The sequence below is a fragment of the Sinohyriopsis cumingii genome, chromosome 5 (genome assembly GCF_028554795.1).
Source record: "Sinohyriopsis cumingii isolate HCF-2022 chromosome 5, ASM2855479v2, whole genome shotgun sequence".
Classification (NCBI taxonomy): Eukaryota; Metazoa; Mollusca; class Bivalvia; order Unionida; family Unionidae; genus Sinohyriopsis; species Sinohyriopsis cumingii.
This window is the reverse complement of record NC_142965.1, coordinates 118,607,749-118,630,600: the sequence shown is the minus strand read 5'-3', so window position 1 is coordinate 118,630,600 and position 22,852 is coordinate 118,607,749. Positions and strand designations below refer to the sequence as shown.

Sequence of the window (22,852 nt, the reverse complement as noted above, 5' to 3'; positions counted from 1 at the left end):
ACCGACTAGACTTGTCAATTTCGACTCCTCTGCTAGTCTCAGTTCCGTCTCCCCTCTAAGAGACTCGGGACTTAACTGAACCGGAAGTTCTGTCCCCCGAAAAGCTTCCTGTGAAAACACAAGGACGGTACAATATCTTCTTAACCTTCTCATCTCACACTACACCCAGCCTATCATGAAATAACGGCTATTAAATTTCTTCGGTCACGCATTCATACATATCGAAATACTCATACGTTCTTGTGTGGTAAAATAATGTTGTAATAAATGCACGGTATCAATTACTTCTCATACATACATCAATAAATTGCATCACATTAGTACATATTCCTAATCCCATTATACTGAACAATATCACAACTATCAGACGCATTTCTTTACATTACAACTCAAACAAAGTACGCAAATATTCAAATATCCATGCTCTGACATATTCATACATCCATATTATGTAATCTTACACACTTCAACCATTTTCCAAATTCATAATTCAAGCATGTGTAAAATCTAACGTATCACATGTATACATGCACTAGTTTACTACAAAGTAACTTAATAGTGAATTACACAATTAATTCTGACCTAAAGCTAACAATCTACATAGTTCTCTACATAAATCTCAAACTCATTTCTCAAATACGCATGTAAATTAAGCGCTACAAAGCTAATTCTATCTACTAAACGATCCTAGTAATTAAGTATACATACTACATATAATTAAAATTACAATTCCTAACATTCTGCAAAAATAGAGTAAATAACTTACTGACCTTTACGAAGCTTTGTCTTTCCTTGGAATTTCCTCTCTAAGTTTTATCGCCAAATTAATAGTGGCTCTCTCGCAGTAACCCTATACTGCTCAGCAATCTTCTTAGGCGGGACTAAATTTTCGCTTGCTATTAGAAGTTCTAATTCGGATCGAAATTGTTATAACACCCTCAGTTTCAATTCCGATTGGATGTCGCTTTGACTCGATCTAATCAAACTTTATGGACAATGTTCTTCTCGCTCGCTGTCCACGTTGGGACGGAATTAGAACACCCCGTTTCTCCCTCGCTGTTCCTCTAACCACTGTAACACAAAGGCGGGAATTCGCTCGATCTTACGCCTGTGCCGATTCAAGATACCGGGTCGTCTCTCGGGTCACAGTAACCTTGCGTAAGAGATTAACTGTAGCATGCGGATATGTTTGGACTTCAAAAACATGGCTTGTAATAATACCTTACTAACGAACTGGGGCTGAGCAAACGTGACAGAGAATGATCCGAAAACCACTAGATTCAGTGATTTTGTCTTAAATATCGACTTTCGTAAATATGCTAATGCTTAGATAGTTTAGAACTATTTTGGAATTAGATCATTAGAATGGGACTTTAAAGTTGTTTTGTAGAGAGTTCAGTTCCGTCAGATTCTTCATTGGCTAATGAAGACTCAAGGACAGTAAATTTTTACTTAATCCTTTTATATTTTTTATGTTGGTAGAATTGATTCGTTTTTTCTTCTTCTTCTTCTCTATCTAGGCATAAGCAAAATGTGATTCTGGTTTGATTTCAAAAGAGGGGAGATGTATGATATAGTAGTTTTAGATGCTATGTCTAGTTAATAACTGCTTCCCATAGTAACTGCAAAATTAGATAGGAATTGATCCCCAGATCATGGAAACTATCAATCTATCTATCTATCTACTATCTATCTACCTGTCTGTCTGTCTGTCTGTCTGTCATTCAGTCTTTACTACGATGATACGATATAATGTATGTGAAACTGTTGTACATACCTGCAGGATGACTCCATTCCGCCCTGAGAACCGTAGTAGGCTGGTGTGAGACATAGAGAGAATGTGGTGGAATTTTCCAGCTCATTGAGGCAGGATAGGTTCTGCTCCAAGACTAAGAACATGAAATAACATGTCAAAAGTTAAAATCCAGATGTATTCTAAATGTCCAACGAGGATTCAAGAATGTTTAACAATAAAGAGGTGGAGTTCATACCATATGCCGAGTTTCATCGAAAACATGTCAGAGGAGGTAATATAACTAAAAATTAAGACAGTAAAACTATACCGAATTTATACAACCAATGACAGTAAAACTATCGTAATCTTTATCAAATAGTCCATTTCTATAAGTCCTGTAGCTTGTTAACAACCCTGTACGAGATCTTATGGAGACGGTAAGATTCACATTGTTCTGTAGTAACCTAATTCATAAATATATTATGTAAATACAAACTGCTTACCGAATGTATGCAACCAATGAAACCAAATTTGGAATATTTTCTTAATTTTCACATATGGATCTAAAGCGATATAATGTTCGATTTTGTTTTTATAAACCATTTTGATGATTCTAGCTCGATTATTCATTCCAATACAGATATGAGAAATATTCCAAGATTTAGTGTAACACTTTCTTGATTCGTTTCGGGAGACATAATTAGACATCTCCAACTATCATTTACGTTAACCTTTACATTCTATTTCTGGTGCTTCGCTTGTTTTCATTATATTACTATGAAACAAAATAAAAAACCACAATAATGTGGTATTTGAAGTGTCGTAAAAAGCAATCTGAAATACCAGCAAAAGTGAGAGAGAATACGGGAAAGTCTGTGGAGTGAAAGAGAAAAAGAAACCAAACTTGCATCAAGTAACTTACAAGAACCTGGGATCGTAACGGTTTGGTGTACACCATAATAAGGAATTTTAATACAGTGTTTGCAATACGAATGATACAAAGTTGCTAAAACCTGTCAAGATTATAAGGTACATTTTTTGGTTATGAGGAAGATCGTGCTGTAATCTCTCTAATGTTTTGTTTATTTTTATTTCTGTCTTCTTATTTTATAAAACCAATCAGTACTTCTCTGAAAACAAATTATTTAATATTACAATGTCAGAAGGCCGCTGTACCCCACCCCAACTTTTCTCTCTCTCTGAGATCGGAAGGCAGCAGACTAACTGAACGATAAACATAGTGATGGACTATGAATAAATGCCTTCATGGTTCAGTCTCCCATCTTTCTCTCTCTCTCTCTCTCTCTCTCTCTCTCTCACACACACACACACACACACACAGAGTAAAAGGATGCCAGTAAAAATTCTCGAAAAAAACGAGCGTGGCGGATTTTCGCCTGTCGTGCGATAATGTCTATAGACCTGTGAATGACGATAAAATATAGTCACGCAAATCAACAGAAAAGGTAAATACAGAAATGGGGGATATAAATAACAGTATGTTTGGTATTAATGTCAATCTGATCATAATAATGACTTGGATCAAATGTAATACATTGAAATGATTGTATTGCCTTTTGTTGGTTCCTCATTTTTACTTAGGTACAGAAATACGTTTTGTGGCGGACACACTGTAAGGGTTGTGCAGAGTTCATGTAATCCATCCATTCTGCCAATACACAGTTGCTGGCAGTCAGCCTTAACTGCGTTTGAAATGCAAGTATGCGTAACTGATATAAATAAAATATATGTATAGTATGTAAGCTCTATCTTTGATATACCACTCGTTGTATGTATATTATGTATGCTGTATCTCTGATATACCACTAGTTATATAAATTTTCATTAAAAGGAAACTCGACAGGCCTCGTTGCCTTTTAAATAAAAATCAACACATCTCGTGGTATATCAATGATAAAACGTATATATATATATATATATATATATATATATATATATATATATATATATATATATATATGTGTGTGTGTGTGTGTGTGTGTGTGTGTGTGTGTGTAGCGTGACGGATTGTTATGCCGCCACTGTGGTAGATTCTATTTAAATTATTATAGAAGTCCCAGGCTCGATTTAGGTTGGAGGTTAAATTAGTGAAACACAGATGTAAAGCTCCGAGTCCCCAGTCAGCGATGCCGACTATTAAATGACTGAATATACAAAAAAGTGAAATTCAACGAATAACAATTTAATAATATTTCAATAGTCAAGTCCTTCATATTTCCCAAGTACTCTCCTTCCGCTCGACCCTGTGACAGCCTATCGCATCATTTGATTAGTAGTGTGAAATAACTTTCCACCTGTCTTTGTATTCTACTCATTTGTGTATTCTCTCCTATTCCTCCAACTCCTTCTCCTCCTCCTCCTTCTCCACTTTATCCTCCTCGACTCCTTTCCTCCTCTTCCTCGACTCTCTCCACCGACCGGACTTGTCTATTCCGACTGCTCTGCTTGTATATCACTTCCGTCTACCCTCTTAGAGACTCGGGACTGAACTGAACCGGAAGTTCTGTCCCCCCAAAGGCTTCCTGTGAAAACACAAGGACGTTAAAATATTTTCCTAAACCCTATCATCTCATACTACAACCAGTCTATCATGAGATAACGGCTGTTAAATTTCATCGGCAACGCATTCATTCACTTCGAAATACTCAGACGTTCTTGTATGGTAAAACAACGTCGTAAAAAAATACGGTACCAATTACTTCTCATACCTGCATCAATAAATTGCGTCACCTCAGAACATATGCCTAATCCCATTATACTAAACCATATTACAACAATCATATGCATTTCTTTACATTACAACTCATACAAAGTACACATATATTCAAATATCCATGCTCTGATATATCCATACATCCACATTAACTAATCTTACACACTACAACCATTTTTCATGTTCACAATTTGTATGCATGTGTAAATTCTAACATATCACATGAATACATGCACCAGTTTCGTACGAAGTTATCTAATAGCGAATTACAAAATTAAATCTGGCAACAAGCTAACAATCTACATCTTTCTCTACATAATACCCAACTATGCCTATAAATGAACTCCACAGATTTAATTCTACGTTCTAAACGATCCCATTAATTAAGTACACATACTACAGATAATTACAATTACAATAGCGTAATATTCTGCAAAAATCGAGCAAATAACTTACTGACCTTTACGAAACATTGTCTTTCAATGGAATCTCCTCTCTAAGTTTTACCGCCAAATTACCAGTGGCTTTCTCGGAGTAATCCAATATTGCTCAGCAATCTTCCTAGGCGAGGCTAAATTTTCGCTTCCTAGTTAGGAGTTATAATTCGGATCGAAATCGTTATCACACCCTCTATCTCAATTTCGATTGGATTTCGCTTTGATCCATTTCAATCCAACTTAGCGGACAATGTCCTTCTCGGTGTCTGTTCATGTGGGGACGGATTTAGAACACGACCCATTCCCTCAAGTGTCCCTCTGATCTTAGGACTAAGCTGTAACACATGGGTGTGAAGTTGCGCGATCCAAGAACTGTGCCGATTCAATATGCCGGATCTTCTCTCTGGTCACGGTAACCTTGCGTAAGAGATTAAATGTAGCCTGTGGAAAGTTTTAGACATCAAACCATGGCTTGTAATAATACCTTAGTTTATAAACGACATACGAACTGGGGCTGAGCAAATAAATAAATAAATTATATATATATATATATATATATATATATATATATATATATATATATATATATATATATATATATATATATATATATATATATTGAGATTTGTTGTCATGAAATAATTATTACAAATATTTTGAAATTATCAGGCATTTATATAATAACTTTTGGTTAAAAATTTACCAGGTACGTATCCACACATTTCGTTTATGAGAGATTCGTTATATTTTAACAACGCCAACCGGATCGCTCGATGAACATCAAATGCGTCGCCGCACAGTTTTATTCCATCGACAACACAGATGAAAGCGTCAAGGTGTTCTTGGCTGTAATAATAATAATAATAGTATTAAAAGTAGTATTAATAATGAAGACAATTGTGATAATGACTTTGACAATGATGGTGAAAACAATGAAAGGCAAAATCGTAGATGTATTTGAATCTAGAGGGAATTTCTTAACACAGAAAGTTTGCATATATATCTCAAAGATATCTGTCAAAGAAGGAAGCGACTGAACTAAAATAATATTACATTAACTTTTCTCCATCCATGCAATGATATAGTTTAGACCTATGGATGCTCTGATTATCAGTAACAAAGCCTATCAAAATTGACGTTATACGTGTCAGCTTTTGCCTAATATAGAGAAATATAAATTTCACATTTGAATTCGCTTTTGTTTCTGGCGAAAAGTGGCTAGTGTTTGATTTCATAGAAAAGCATATCAAAAACTGCCACAAACTCCACAACGGCTTCTCACCACGAAATGAAGTTAACACTCTTAGCAGTAATTAATCTTTCTGAGTTTTTTTCTTTTCACTTGCAATTATTGATATGACTTGTTTTACACCAAAATGTAGTTAACAACATAGTGCATTACGGTAGACAAGGATGTGCACAGAACAGAAGTAGACGTGTTCGTTCTATATCAAGTGGAAAATTTTAGGTAAACGTGATAAAAAGTACATGCATACCAAAATAACGAATAGTAGGTTATCAGTGACAAAACGTACACAAGACATTAGCTTTCAAAATGTGAAAGAGTATGCCTCAGTTATAGTCCTTCAAATGGGACATAGTGTGCACAAGCCATAGGCCTTCAAATGTGACTTAGTGTACACAGGCTATAGGCCATCAAATGTGACACAGTGTGTCCAGGCCATATGCTTTCAAATGTGACACAGTGTCAACAGGCGACAGGCCTTCAAATATGACATAGTCTGTCCAAGCTATATGCCTTCAAATGTGACATAGTGTACGCATGCCATAGTCCTTCAAATATGACATAGTCTGTCCAAGCTATATGCTTTCAAATGTGACATAGTGTACACAGGCCATAGTCCTTCAAATATGATATAGTGTGCCCAAGCCATAGGTTTTCAAAATGTGACATAGTGTACACAAGCCATGGTCATATTAATTCTGGATCGAATACAAATTCCAATTCACAAACACATTACCAATCTAGACCAGAGGTCAAATGGAAATCTTTCATGTTGCATAGTGAATTTATTTATTTTGTACAAAAGGAGCAGAAACAAACTTTCAGATTTTTATTATTCAAGTTGATTAAAAATAGGAGACATTCAGAAGATCGGACGGCTAAGGGCTATTGGTAATGCATAATTTAGTACAGGTGGGTGGGAGATGGATCAGTGATTTTGAACAAATGGCTAAAATTATGGTAAGACTTATTACCCATTTCTTTCGATTTGTTAGTATCCTCTGACATTAGCAATGACTGTGAATGACTAACTTATCATTAAAAAAACCTATACCTTTTTGTTCACAGAATGTGAGGCAGTGCCAGTCAATATGGGGTGTGTACGCAGTGAAAATGAACAACTGGACAGTAGTTCCTAAAGAAAGGTAGGGAGGCCTCTACAAGCAGTATCTTAGGATGAAGATAATGACAAAATTCTAAATGTATTTGGTAAGAATGATAATGATAATATCATTTTTAGTCCACACATTATGACTATTCCCCAAAGTGAAGTCTGGATCATGTTGACATACAATCTGCTCACACATCTTTCTGTACACGAATGCATCTATCAATATATGTATTCTTCCACAATTGGTAAATGTTTTCTATATTTTAATAATTAAGGAGTCTTCAGTTTAAATCTCTAACCACTTTCTTCTTATCCATGGAATGGATTAAAAGGCAAAATATTTTGGTCTAGGATTTCCCCTTTATGTAGAACACCAGCCCCTTGTATCTTGATTACTAATGTATCACATGTCTTTGCATCGCACAACAACACACAAAAAACCCAAAATAAAACAAACAACAACAAAAATCCTAATTTACCTAGCGTTCAAATGTCACACACAAAACAATATTATCAAGAACTATAAGAGATATGTTGGCCTAGTGGCGGGAGGTCGTGGGTTCTATCCCCGGCCCAGTCATACCAAAGACTTACAAAAATGGTACTTAACAGATGCCTCGCTTGGCCGCTCATCATTAAGATGTTAGCGTTAGAACAGGTCGGCCTGTTGTCAGGATAACGTGACTGGGTGGGACATCATGCTACATGTCTGCGGCATGATAGTAGTGAAGGGGGATACTCTACGGACAATGGGAATTAGCATTACAGAACCCCTTGGGACACTCTACGGACAATGGAAATTTAACATGGCGAAAAATCGTGGGACACTCTACGGACAAGGGGAATTAACATGGGAATAAATCGTGGGACACTCTACGGACAAGGGGAATTTAACATGGGAATAAATCGTGGGACAATCTACGGACAAGGGGAGTTTAACATGGGATTTTTTTTTTTTTAAATTTTTTAAAAAAAGGGTAGGCAATGGAAAGGCTATCTCTTTTCGAGAAATATGGGGGCCCTGAAAAGGGCCTTTGGGTTTTCTTCTTCTTCTAATTTCTTCTTTTTCTCCACCAAGTTCTTATTTTATCTCCTACACTCTTCTTCCCTTTCTTTTTTTCTTCTCCTCCTCTTCTTTCTTCCTCTTCTCATTTTCTTCTTCTTTTTCAATTTTTTCGTTCCATTTTGTGACGATCGTGGATAAATACCTATGTATCTATAATCAGCTGAAATTCCTATGAAATCCCACTATCTATTTATAGCTCCAACTTGTGGGTTTTTCCTTTGGAAAATCCCACTATCTTTTTATAGCCTCAGCTTCAGTGACGTTCCTGTTTATGAATTCTAGTATATATGTATAGCTACAAAATGTGGAAATCCCCAAGTCGATATTTATAGTCTCGAAATTTCCAGCGTCAGTGACGTCACTGTACTGAACACTAGGGATAAATATCAACAGTGTTGCAAGTGGCTGACCTGAATACGCGCTACTGTAGGTAGGTAGAGTGTATCTGATAGGGATAAAGAGAGGTTTATACGGACAAACAGAGACCAATAGACACACACAACGTACGCGCGCAGACACACACACACACACACACACACAAACACACAAACACACACACAACGTACGCGCGCCGACATACTCACACACACACACACACACACACACACACATACTCACACACACACACACACACAGAAACACACAACGTACGCGCGCAGACATACTCACACACACACATAAACACACACACTATAAAATAGATAAAATTAGTAACTACTTACAATATCAACTTCTGTGACGATCGTGTATAAATACCTATGTATCTATAATCAGCTGAAATTCCTATGAAATCCCACTATCTATTTATAGCTCCAACTTGTGGGTTTTTCCTTTGGAAAATCCCACTATCTTTTTATAGCCTCAGCTTGAGTGACGTTCCTGTTTATGAATTCTAGTATATATGTATAGCTACAAAATGTGGAAATCCCCAAGTCGATATTTATAGTCTCGAAATTTCTAGCGTCAGTGACGTCACTGTACTGAACACTAGGGATAAATATCAACAGTGTTGCAAGTGGCTGACCTGAATGCACGCTACTGCAGGTAGGTAGGTAGAGTGTATCTGATAGGGATAAAGTGAGTTTTATACGGACAAACAGAGACCAATACACACACCCACACAACGTACGCGTGCAGACATACGCACACACACACACACACACACACACACACACGCACACACACACACATACACACATAAACATACAGAGGGAAGAGGAAAAAACAAACCCCAAATATACTATCAACACAGAAGGGAGATGATACAAACCCCAAATAAACTATCCACACAAACGTACGCGAACGCATACAAACCCCAAATATACTATCAACACAGAAGGGAGATGATACAAACCCCAAATAAACTATCCACACAAACGTACGCGAACGCATACAAACTCCAAATATACTATCAACACAGAGTGAAGAAGTAAAAGTTTTTTGAAAGCACCTAAGCCCTCACCTGCAATGACCAACTCTGCCAAACACCTACACCCCACCCACCCCCACTCCCAACACTACAAAACCCATTTAACCCGTTATTTTATGGCATCAGTGTGTGATTTAGGAAACATCAAGACACAAAATAATGGAGGAATAGACTGACTATTGTTTACCGACTTGCATGCCTAAAGAGCGTGCGTGAAGGAAAACATCCTTCCATTTCAATTCTAACTAAAACATGATCCAGAGGGATAGAGATAGGTGAAAGGGCACAATTTCATAAAGTGTGAGTAGAAAACAAAACACGCCATCCTTATTATACAATGTCAAGACCAAGAGACACTTACGTGTTCTTTCTGGTCTATTCTCTTTTAGAAGGTAGTATGAAATTTCACATCAGGGCCAACGCATGGGCTCACATTGTCAATTTTTCCATTTCCATGTCTTTACTGGCACAAGTTCTTCATCATCTTCAATTTCTTCTTCTTCTGAATCCCTCTTCTCTGTTTCGTCTTGTTTTTGTTTATTCTCTTTTCTCGTAGGGCACTCTGAATTCCAGTGTCCTTTCTCCTGACAACGATATTAGGTATCTTGACTTTTGTCTCTCTTTCTTAGACGAAGCAGGTATTCTGGAGACAAATACCCATTTACCTTTGCAGATATAGCAAACTTCATTAGCACTTACACACTTTCGTATGACTCTCATCAAATCAACGACCAAAAGAGTAAGTTTTGTTGCCACTTTCGCATGTGAATTATGCTTTCGTATGACTTTTAGCAAATATTTGACCAGCAGGTCGATCTGTGCTGACTCTTCCATTTTTGATCGTTTGAGAGCGAAATTAATACTCTGACGCTAAGACACTCTCCTTATATACAGAGACCTGCTGCGTATGAAACCTAGTCAAATGTAATTTTGCAATAAGATGAAACGATTTCATTGAGGAAGTAAAAGGCAATGATGTACCGTATCGCCTCACACAAAACCTGAAGTGTTAGTTCAAATCCGTGTCAGCGATTTCGAAGACGACATAACTGGGCTTTAATCAATGCTCTCCATTTCTGCCACAAAACCACGAGTCCTGATTCACGCCAAAAGAAATTTCGTTCGGTCCATAAAAAATAGTATCACATCCGAGAAACGCAAAAACGAACTTCCAGAAAACTGAGAACGACGGCTTACACCTACAACGTGAAATGTATGAGTTCAAGTAGTGCGTAAAACTTAGTCAAATTAAATTTTTATAGTCAAGACGAAACGATCTCTTTTCGAAGAAGAAAGTAGACACCAAGCGACAATATCGATCCGTGTCACACAACACTTTTCAAAATGTATATGATCAGAGGTTTGTTCTAGCGATCTGCACGGTTAAATTAAATGTTGATGTATTTTGCAATAAGACGGACAATGGTCGCCCATGGAACCATTGTTCGTGCATTAGTTTAATTTTTTAAAATATTTTTTTTATATAAATCGCCTATAGGATAGACCCAGTAAAGCATGGCCATTCTCGTCACTGTGTGAATAGCTGCTCAAGTCAATTCGAAGTGAACGCGGTAAGAAAATAAGTATAGCCAATGAAATGGCTTACAACGGGTGATGCATTGTTTTGTTCTAGGACTGTGTGGCATAATAATCCCTATGTTCTTGCGTTGTTACCATTACAGTGCAGACAGACTGAAATGTGAACTTACAAGCCCTCTTTGTGTGTGTGTGTTGTACCATTTCTTCTTACCACATCAAAAGACTAGTCGAGCGTCACAGTATTGGTTCGCGTTTTCAAGCTGACCATTTTTTTAAAATCTCACTTAAACATTTTAACATAAACACTCACACTCACATCGGTAGAGTCAGAACAGACGTGTTACAGTACTGAGGGGCTTGTTATCTTTTTTTTTCAAACTAATAAATTTGGGGTTTGTATGAAGTAAAGAACCGAAAGTACAGTGAAACTCAAGGATGATGACCCAACCTGTCTGTCTATTGATGCGTGTATTTACTTAAGAAGAAATATGACCTCTAAAACACAAAGAGATACGGCAAGCATGATTAGAATGAACATAACGATGTTTTCCTTCACGTCCGTGTAATTTAGAGTTTCAATCCTCTTTGAAAACAAACTTGGTCTCCTTTTGTAGGGCTTGAAATAATAAAAAACCTGAAAAAATCTTAAGCACTTTGCTATAGATAATTTCATCAACAGACTAAACAACATAAATGCCGTTACAACACTAGAAAGCCTTAAATCTTCTATCAAAAAGAAATGTATCAAAAAATTAAAGATTAACGATAACTAACCAATGAAACCGAATTTAACAAAGGCAGTGTCATGTGAAGAAATGTCTCTCACTTTGGAAAGGTAGGCGAATGTACTCTGTCATGCACCATCAACTTGAAAAAAAATTATAAACAGAGAGAAACCTGAATTCAAAATTCAGTTGTTTTTTTTCTTCAAAATTGTTTCGTTTCTTTTTTCTTTTTTTGGAACAAATCTAAGCACTAATATAGAGTGGAAAAGGGAAAATGCACATACAAGCTTTGATATTTCTGAAAAAATGAGGGGATATTCCTAACGTTCATAACCACCTATGGACTTGGACTTGTCTGTGACTTATCCACAAAACAAGATGTACATATTTCTGGTCAAGCTGCAAGTGTGTGCGTGTTTTTGAAAATGGTAAAAATGGGATATACAATTTTCTCGTGATACTTATAAAGTGAAGAGTCTGTGCAAGTGTCAAAAGCCAAAGTCATATAAGTTTTGTATTTTGTACGGCTTGTAAAGATTTCCACTTTAGAAAATGTGAAGTATCACAAGTTATTATCACAAACAGAAGTGGAACATAGGGGCTTGCAAGAAAGAAAATAACCCAGACAGTTGGTGTCATCAAGAGTGCTAGAGACGGTACCCGAACTTGCTTGCTTGCTTACTTGAATTAAAGTGATTTTCGCCCTAATGGAGCATATATCACTGGTTTAATAACGCACCGCGTGATTTTTAATTACTCCTAGGGAAGGAAAGAGAGCCTCATCTCCCAGGCTTTTATGTACTCACAGACTACTTTTAAATTTAGCCACTCAGGTGTAGGACTAACTAGTCCTTAACAACCTGACTGAAAGGCTTTAAACATGAGTGGGAATAGTCTCACCACACACTCATATTTCTGTCCGAGCGTGGTAAAGGAGGAAAAAGGTGCTCAAAAAGACAGCCATGGGTGTTAAGTACTCAACAAAACGCTAGCCCGTACTTATTTCAAATCAAGTCGTGTCACCAAAAAAGACGACGTGTACGACATCAAAGGCATTGTCAAACGCAGAAACCGTAAAGTGGGCAAACGACGTGTCAAAGAAGTCAAAGTACGTTGGAAAGGATATCCACCCAGTTTTCATTCTTGCATCGACGCTTCGCACTATAAAAAGAAGTGACCATCATGCCCTTTCACACAGATTCAGCTACTGCGATCACTCCTTCACCCAATTCTTCTCTGCAAGATTTACAAACACAACCCTTGTGGGTGTGGTATGGAAAACGTGTGCCTAAAACGCAAATCGTCTTTTTCTGCCAAACCTTCGTGGTGTATTGTGTCATCGGAGCAGCCATTGCCAATTTGAGTTTGCAACAAGGAGACAAACACTTATGGACCATTGTATTGAGCAGTTACATCGGTTACCTGCTTCCTAATCCCTCCCTGAAATTCTCCTTGAACGGGAACCACGGGAACCTTGTGTCCAGTGTCAGTGCCAGTCACCACTCCAACAACAACCCCATTTTGGGCGGAGACACTCCTCTAACTTCCAGTATCGCCCCGGAGAGCCACAAAACTCTGGAATTATGAGCAATAAGAACCAATTTTACTTAACCTTACCCAGTGACAGTTCCATGGAGGTGTTTCCCAAGGACACGTTATGCTGTTACACGGTCAAATTACCTCAGACCATCCAGTTAGATCACGAAGCCCATTGGGAAGTGGCTTTAGTGGAAATCATTCACCCAACACAAATCAAAAACATCACCGAAAAGCAAGACACTTTCGAGGTGGAAATCCTGAATGCCCAATTGGAGGAAGAAATCAACAAAATAGGGTTTTTAGGGGACACAAGACCAGCCAGCAATCCAGCCTTCATTATCTACACCTTGAAAATTCCTTCAGGTTATTATTTTAGTGGTGAACATTTGGTGGACACTATTGCGGACAGGTTCAACTTAGCCTTTGGCAAAGCACTGAACAGAGCCAAAAAAAGTGTGAAGATTGAGTACAACAAAGTGGCTCATCGTCTCGTGATCAAATTTCAAGATACGGACACATTGTCCCTCAGGTTCAATGGTAGTTTGTTTGAAATTTTGGGCGGACATGCAGAAATGGTCGCAAACAATATGAGCCCCAAGATCAAAAGTAATATGGATTTTTACAGAGCTTTTGGAAACCCGGTAGAACTGAACCAAGGACTTAATTTGATCTTTGTGTATTCCGATGTGGTGGAGTACAACGTGGTGGGACACACCTCTGTTCCGTTACTGCGTGTCATTCCTTTCAAAGTGGATAGTACCACAAACAATGACCAGGAAGGTGCAAACACCTATCACGTACACCGTGAATTTGTACATCCTCACTATTTGCCCGTCAGTAAGTCGTATTTAGACACTGTCAACATTGCTATAAAAAGAGATCTGGGACAAAATATTCCATTCTCCAAAGGGAAAGTTACAGTGAAACTCCATTTTCGAAAACGGTTCTCTAACGAATTGTAAGTCAAGACAGCGAGGAGGGACATTTCCACCCTATAAAATCCGGCCAGATGCGTGTGGAATTTCAGTTTGCAGAAAATCTACGCGCAGATAATACGGTGAACGTCATCCTGTATGCTGAATTGGACAATACGATATAAACCAACAGTTTGAGAGAAGTCATTCTAGACTATTAGAAGTCATGGAGGATTTTTATCAATGTTTGTATAGTAGGGATTCTTTGGACATGGAATGTGAAGATCCCTGAGGAAGGAGAATCCCAAGACAAAGACGAAGAAGTCATCATGATGAAGTCTAGATGGCCAGAACAAGAACCACATTTAGTTTCCTGTTATGCTATAGTCTTGACAGAAAAAAATTAAGGAATTGATCAAGAAAAATTGTTATGGATGTCAAAACGATCATCCCAGTCAAATTCAACACGATAAATGCCTGATGTTAAGTCAAGAAGAAAAATTGGACGAGTATCTGGACGAAGCTTGGAGTCTCATCTCGAACAAAGACGTGTTGCACCAGTGGTATAAAGACTTGCGTGAACATTCTTGTCCACCATTAACCACACAAGAGATCCATCGTATCGAAGCTCTCCTGAATCAGAGTGAGGAAACAGAACGAATAACCGTTTATTCGTCAGACATTTTCAAGCAAAAAGTCAGGATCGAATTGACCACTTATCATTACCTGTGAAGAAGAAAAAAAAAAAAAAAAATGGATACCTGAGAACTTTATTACCTTTTGAACCACAGTTTGTACACTGCTTCTTGGAATGCTGTCGTCTGTGCTAAAGATGAACTCCCTCATTGCACACCTCAAAACCATCAAGCTTATGTGATCAACACGGACGACAGTCATCTCCCAGGAACCCACTGGGTAGCCGTCTACTTTCCTCAAGAAGGATGTGTGGAATACTTTGATTCCTATGGACTGCCCCCTTTGGAAGACGATATCATTGACTTTATGAGAAGAAATGCATAGACCACACGATTCAATAATGTGAAATAACAAGGCACATATTCCTTGGTGTGTGGACAGTACTGTGTGTGTTTTTTCTGCATGATTGCAGCCTGGGCTATTCTTTAGAACATTTAGTGACTCATTTTGATGCTCGTCATTCTTCTAGAAACGATGTGAAAGTACATCGATGGTTTTGTGACCAGTATGCTTATCTTTTGTCTCTAACTAGAAAACGTAGTGTCCATCAATGGCCTAATGACTTCCGACAGTGGAAATCACAATTTCATTCACAACGTTGTCAGCCCTGTTTAAAGTAGAGTGTGAATTGAAAAAAAATGTTTGGTATTTGAAAAAAATGTTTGATGTTATAGTGTTGGATTATTGTTAAAAAAATGTTAGAGTTGTTTGTTAGTATGAATAAAAAATGTTGTGTTTTGAAGAAAAAAATGCCTTTGTGGTTTATTTGGCTATAGGAATCTTGATTCATGCTCTTTGACTTCTCTCTATCCCTCCCATAACACTATTTGAACGTTCCGGCTAGAAAACCGTGTAGTAATGTTTTCCTTCACGTCCGCGCTTTGACTTTAAGAACCGGGGAAGTTTCCAGTCTAAACATCCATTGTTAACTCATCCTCCTACGAAGATGTGCTCCAAACTAGCTAAGCTAAACGAAGCCTACGTGAATTTACATAGGGTCAGACACAGTCTGATACCGAAGCCAGAAGAGATAGAAAATGTGAGAATGCTAAAAGTCACTGAAGACCTGAAAGAAGAGCTCTTCAAGGAGGAATTCAAGAAGGAGAAAGAAGAATGGATGGAGAAGTACAGACTTCATGAACAGCAGAGAGAGCAGCAACAGCAGCAGCATGAACCTGACAGAGGCTTTGTCAACAGTTGTATCGACACCAAAGAGTTCTTCTTCTCTTTTCCGAAGAAGCAGACCTTATCCTATGAGAAAGCCTCTCATCAGAGGAGGCCGCCATCTTATAACCTAAGCGATCGCCATAGCTTCAAGTTCCAAAAAAAAAATTTCAGGGCTACCCCATACTCTCGAAAAGAAATAACATTCCATTGCCTATGATATGTTAGTCAGTTAGAAGAAAAAATACAGAAGTGAGTCTATCAGCACATGATTTCTTTATCTTGGTTAGAAAGTGCGACTCTAAGTCCTTCGTTTCCGTCGCTTATCAAAATTTTAAAAATAGTAATGTTCTGTAAAAAAGTGAGTGAGTGTTTCTTTTAGGTTTGTGCGTTTTTGTTTTTTTTGTTGGTGATAATATGGATAATGTAAGTTAGGGTACAACGAAATTAAAAGAATTAGGCCCAGAACTCGGTGTGGAGGGAAGAAATATACGCAACAGTAGCGGGAGCAAGAAATGCAGACCTAGCCAGTTAGCACTCCACCCACCTCGAGAACACAAATAACATCTAGTCAACAGCCGACTATACCTAACAAACAACCTGACCCGGAAAGAGTGGTGGCAAAACAAAGGGCCAATTATGTTAGACAAACGGTATGGCAAACTCAAATGTAATTATCGGAGGCACTACGTTCTTTTCTGGGGCCCAGAGTGGCCGAGTGGTCTAAAGCGCTCTCCGTTACGGATCACTGTCATCTCACCTTTGTCTGCGTGGGTTCGAGTCTCGGATTCGGCTAATGTGGGTATGTGAGAAAACTTGCCAGTAGCTTCTCGTGGGTCGGTGGTTCTTTCCGGGTTTTTCCCGGGTTCTTCCTCCACCATTAATGCTGGCCGCCATGTATAGCCTATCGCGTGCTGAAAAATGGCGTTAAACCCTACAACAACAACGTTCTTTTCTCACTCCGATACTACAGGCAATCTCAGCTGAAAGAACAACCACAACAACAATAACAGCGACAGACGCCATAGCAGCGGATTTAAAACTATCTACCTCAACTAAAGAATTAGTATCAGAACCAGAAGAGGAAATTGAGGCGGTTGAGGAGGAAGAGGGGGACGCTGACCCTCGTTGAGAAGTACACCGAAATGGGACTAGATCAAGCATTGTATGACGTCAACAAATCAGGGCAGTTTATTAGAGCCATACAATACGTTGCCTACAAATCTCTAGACACCTTTAAACCAAGACCTTCTCAATGGGGATTAGGGTCAGAGTTCTTCCCCAATTCTACAGACAAACCTACACTGGATACCCCCTCAGTCAACTGGTAGAAGCCGCTGCTTACATTGCCGCCCATCATGGCTACGCATTTCCTGATATCAAGAATCATGAGACTAGGAGTGCAGGAAAGAACGTGAAAGCAAAAGAGAGACGTGTTACCTTCTAATAGAAAAAACAAACTGTTTTAGGGCTCCAAAAGATTGCTTTTTATTAAATAGGGAACCATATTTGGCTTGGTATCCCTCCTTGACTAAACTATTCTCGAAACAAACTTGACCCATTGGAACACCGCAACAAATTTAACTTTTTAAACCTAACAGTGACCAAACTGGTATATGTCTCTTAGACATAATAATTTAAATAAGATCAGTATGGCTATTTTTATGTACACTAAGTACTAATATTAGATAGATATGTTAGGAAGTAGGAAATTTAACAGACTCGTTAGATTTGAACTAATTGCACAAGTGGTTAACACATTATTGGTACTTTTTACTGTCCATTAGCAAAAACGGGACTTGATTTGAAATAAGTACGGGCTAGCGTTTTGTTGAGTACTTAACACCCATGGCTGTCTTTTTGAGCACCTTTTTCCTCCTTTACCACGCTCGGACAGAAATATGAGTGTGTGGTGAGACTATTCCCACTCATGTTTAAAGCCTTTCAGTCAGGTTGTTAAGGACTAGTTAGTCCTACACCTGAGTGGCTAAATTTAAAAGTAGTCTGTGAGTACATAAAAGCCTGGGAGATGAGGCTCTCTTTCCTTCCCTAGGAGTAATTAAAAATCACGCGGTGCGTTATTAAACCAGTGATATATGCTCCATTAGGGCGAAAATCACTTTAATTCAAGTAAGCAAGCAAGCAAGTTCGGGTACCGTCTCTAGCACTCTTGATGACACCAACTGTCTGGGTTATTTTCTTTCTTGCAAGCCCCTATGTTCCACTTCTGTTTGTGATAATAACTTGTGATACTTCACATTTTCTAAAGTGGAAATCTTTACAAGCCGTACAAAATACAAAACTTATATGACTTTGGCTTTTGACACTTGCACAGACTCTTCACTTTATAAGTATCACGAGAAAATTGTATATCCCATTTTTACCATTTTCAAAAACACGCACACACTTGCAGCTTGACCAGAAATATGTACATCTTGTTTTGTGGATAAGTCACAGACAAGTCCAAGTCCATAGGTGGTTATGAACGTTAGGAATATCCCCTCATTTTTTCAGAAATATCAAAGCTTGTATGTGCATTTTCCCTTTTCCACTCTATATTAGTGCTTAGATTTGTTCCAAAAAAAGAAAAAAGAAACGAAACAATTTTGAAGAAAAAAAACAACTGAATTTTGAATTCAGGTTTCTCTCTGTTTATAATTTTTTTTCAAGTTGATGGTGCATGACAGAGTACATTCGCCTACCTTTCCAAAGTGAGAGACATTTCTTCACATGTCACTGCCTTTGTTAAATTCGGTTTCATTGGTTAGTTATCGTTAATCTTTAATTTTTTGATACATTTCTTTTTGATAGAAGATTTAAGGCTTTCTAGTGTTGTAACGGCATTTATGTTGTTTAGTCTGTTGATGAAATTATCTATAGCAAAGTGCTTAAGATTTTTTCAGGTTTTTTATTATTTCAAGCCCTACAAAAGGAGACCAAGTTTGTTTTCAAAGAGGATTGAAACTCTAAATTACACGGACGTGAAGGAAAACATCGTTATGTTCATTCTAATCATGCTTGCCGTATCTCTTTGTGTTTTAGAGGTCATATTTCTTCTTAAGTAAATACACGCATCAATAGACAGACAGGTTGGGTCATCATCCTTGAGTTTCACTGTACTTTCGGTTCTTTACTTCATACAAACCCCAAATTTATTAGTTTGAAAAAAAAAGATAACAAGCCCCTCAGTACTGTAACACGTCTGTTCTGACTCTACCGATGTGAGTGTGAGTGTTTATGTTAAAATGTTTAAGTGAGATTTAAAAAAAATGGTCAGCTTGAAAACGCGAACCAATACTGTGACGCTCGACTAGTCTTTTGATGTGGTAAGAAGAAATGGTACAACACACACACACAAAGAGGGCTTGTAAGTTCACATTTCAGTCTGTCTGCACTGTAATGGTAACAACGCAAGAACATAGGGATTATTATGCCACACAGTCCTAGAACAAAACAATGCATCACCCGTTGTAAGCCATTTCATTGGCTATACTTATTTTCTTACCGCGTTCACTTCGAATTGACTTGAGCAGCTATTCACACAGTGACGAGAATGGCCATGCTTTACTGGGTCTATCCTATAGGCGATTTATATAAAAAAAATATTTTAAAAAATTAAACTAATGCACGAACAATGGTTCCATGGGCGACCATTGTCCGTCTTATTGCAAAATACATCAACATTTAATTTAACCGTGCAGATCGCTAGAACAAACCTCTGATCATATACATTTTGAAAAGTGTTGTGTGACACGGATCGATATTGTCGCTTGGTGTGTGCTTTCTTCTTCAAAAAGAGATCGTTTCGTCTTGACTATAAAAATTTAATTTGACTAAGTTTTACGCACTACTTGAACTCATACATTTCACGTTGTAGGTGTAAGCCGTCGTTCTCAGTTTTCTGGAAGTTCGTTTTTGCGTTTCTCGGATGTGATACTATTTTTTATGGACCGAACGAAATTTCTTTTGGCGTGAATCAGGACTCGTGGTTTTGTGGCAGAAATGGAGAGCATTGATTAAAGCCCAGTTATGTCGTCTTCGAAATCGCTGACACGGATTTGAACTAACACTTCAGGTTTTGTGTGAGGCGATGCGGTACATCATTGCCTTTTACTTCCTCAATGAAATCGTTTCATCTTATTGCAAAATTACATTTGACTAGGTTTCATACGCAGCAGGTCTCTGTATATAAGGAGAGTGTCTTAGCGTCAGAGTATTAATTTCGCTCTCAAACGATCAAAGATGGAAGAGTCAGCACAGATCGACCTGCTGGTCAAATATTTGCTAAAAGTCATACGAAAGCATAATTCACATGCGAAAGTGGCAACAAAACTTACTCTTTTGGTCGTTGATTTGATGAGAGTCATACGAAAGTGTGTAAGTGCTAATGAAGTTTGCTATATCTGCAAAGGTAAATGGGTATTTGTCTCCAGAATACCTGCTTCGTCTAAGAAAGAGAGACAAAAGTCAAGATACCTAATATCGTTGTCAGGAGAAAGGACACTGGAATTCAGAGTGCCCTACGAGAAAAGAGAATAAACAAAAACAAGACGAAACAGAGAAGAGGGATTCAGAAGAAGAAGAAATTGAAGATGATGAAGAACTTGTGCCAGTAAAGACATGGAAATGGAAAAATTGACAATGTGAGCCCATGCGTTGGCCCTGATGTGAAATTTCATACTACCTTCTAAAAGAGAATAGACCAGAAAGAACACGTAAGTGTCTCTTGGTCTTGACATTGTATAATAAGGATGGCGTGTTTTGTTTTCTACTCACACTTTATGAAACTGTGCCCTTTCACCTATCTCTATCCCTCTGGATCAAGTTTAAGTTAGAATTGAAATGGAAGGATGTTTTCCTTCACGCACGCTCTTTAGGCATGCAAGTCGGTAAACAATAGTCAGTCTATTCCTCCATTATTTTGTGTCTTGATGTTTCCTAAATCACACACTGATGCCATAAAATAACGGGTTAAATGGGTTTTGTAGTGTTGGGAGTGGGGGTGGGTGGTGGGTAGGTGTTTGGCAGAGTTGGTCATTGCAGGTGAGGGCTTAGGTGCTTTCAAAAAACTTTTACTTCTTCACTCTGTGTTGATAGTATATTTGGAGTTTGTATGCGTTCGCGTACGTTTGTGTGGATAGTTTATTTGGGGTTTGTATCATCTCCCTTCTGTGTTGATAGTATATTTGGGGTTTGTATGCGTTCGCGTACGTTTGTGTGGATAGTTTATTTGGGGTTTGTATCATCTCCCTTCTGTGTTGATAGTATATTTGGGGTTTGTTTTTTCCTCTTCCCTCTGTATGTGTATGTGTGTGTGTGTGTGTGTGTGTGTGTATGTCTGCACGCGTACGTTGTGTGGGTGTGTGTATTGGTCTCTGTTTGTCCGTATAAAACTCACTTTATCCCTATCAGATACACTCTACCTACCTACCTGCAGTAGCGTGCATTCAGGTCAGCCACTTGCAACACTGTTGATATTTATCCCTAGTGTTCAGTACAGTGACGTCACTGACGCTAGAAATTTCGAGACTATAAATATCGACTTGGGGATTTCCACATTTTGTAGCTATACATATATACTAGAATTCATAAACAGGAACGTCACTCAAGCTGAGGCTATAAAAAGATAGTGGGATTTTCCAAAGGAAAAACCCACAAGTTGGAGCTATAAATAGATAGTGGGATTTCATAGGAATTTCAGCTGATTAGAGATACATAGGTATTTATACACGATCGTCACAGAAGTTGATATTGTAAGTAGTTACTAATTTTATCTATTTTATAGTGTGTGTGTTTATGTGTGTGTGTGAGTATGTCTGCGCGCGTACGTTGTGTGTTTCTGTGTGTGTGTGTGTGTGTGAGTATGTGTGTGTGTGTGTGTGTGTGTGAGTATGTCGGCGCGCGTACGTTGTGTGTGTGTTTGTGTGTTTGTGTGTGTGTGTGTGTGTGTCTGCGCGCGTACGTTGTGTGTGTCTATTGGTCTCTGTTTGTCCGTATAAAACTCACTTTATCCCTATCAGATACACTCTACCTACCTACCTACAGTAGCGCGTATTCAGGTCAGCCACTTGCAACACTGTTGATATTTATCCCTAGTGTTCAGTACAGTGACGTCACTGACGCTGGAAATTTCGAGACTATAAATATCGACTTGGGGATTTCCACATTTTGTAGCTATACATATATACTAGAATTCATAAACAGGAACGTCACTCAAGCTGAGGCTATAAAAAGATAGTGGGATTTTCCAAAGGAAAAACCCACAAGTTGGAGCTATAAATAGATAGTGGGATTTCATAGGAATTTCAGCTGATTATAGATACATAGGTATTTATCCACGATCGTCACAGAAGTTGATATTGTAAGTAGTTACTAATTTTATCTATTTTATAGTGTGTGTGTTTATGTGTGTGTGTGAGTATGTCTGCGCGCGTACGTTGTGTGTTTCTGTGTGTGTGTGTGTGTGAGTGTGTGTGTGTGTGTGAGTATGTCGGCGCGCGTACGTTGTGTGTGTGTT

General features: G+C 38.2%; 1 protein-coding gene across 3 annotated transcripts in view; it reads right to left on the bottom strand.

Annotated features, from left to right (window-relative positions):
* LOC149800059 (uncharacterized) overlaps positions 1 to 22,852 on the bottom strand; it is an 89,086-nt gene that overhangs the window by 30,473 nt on the left and 35,761 nt on the right. For 2 of the 3 annotated variants that reach the window (XM_089957181.1, XM_089957183.1), the window contains 2 exons: positions 5,610 to 5,752; positions 1,778 to 1,889 (listed from right to left, as the gene is read on the bottom strand). In XM_089957181.1, the coding sequence (XP_089813307.1) occupies positions 1,778 to 1,889; positions 5,610 to 5,752 (255 nt within the window). The remainder of the gene's footprint in view (positions 1 to 1,777; positions 1,890 to 5,609; positions 5,753 to 22,852) is intronic. The other variant, XM_089957182.1, reaches the window with a different exon arrangement.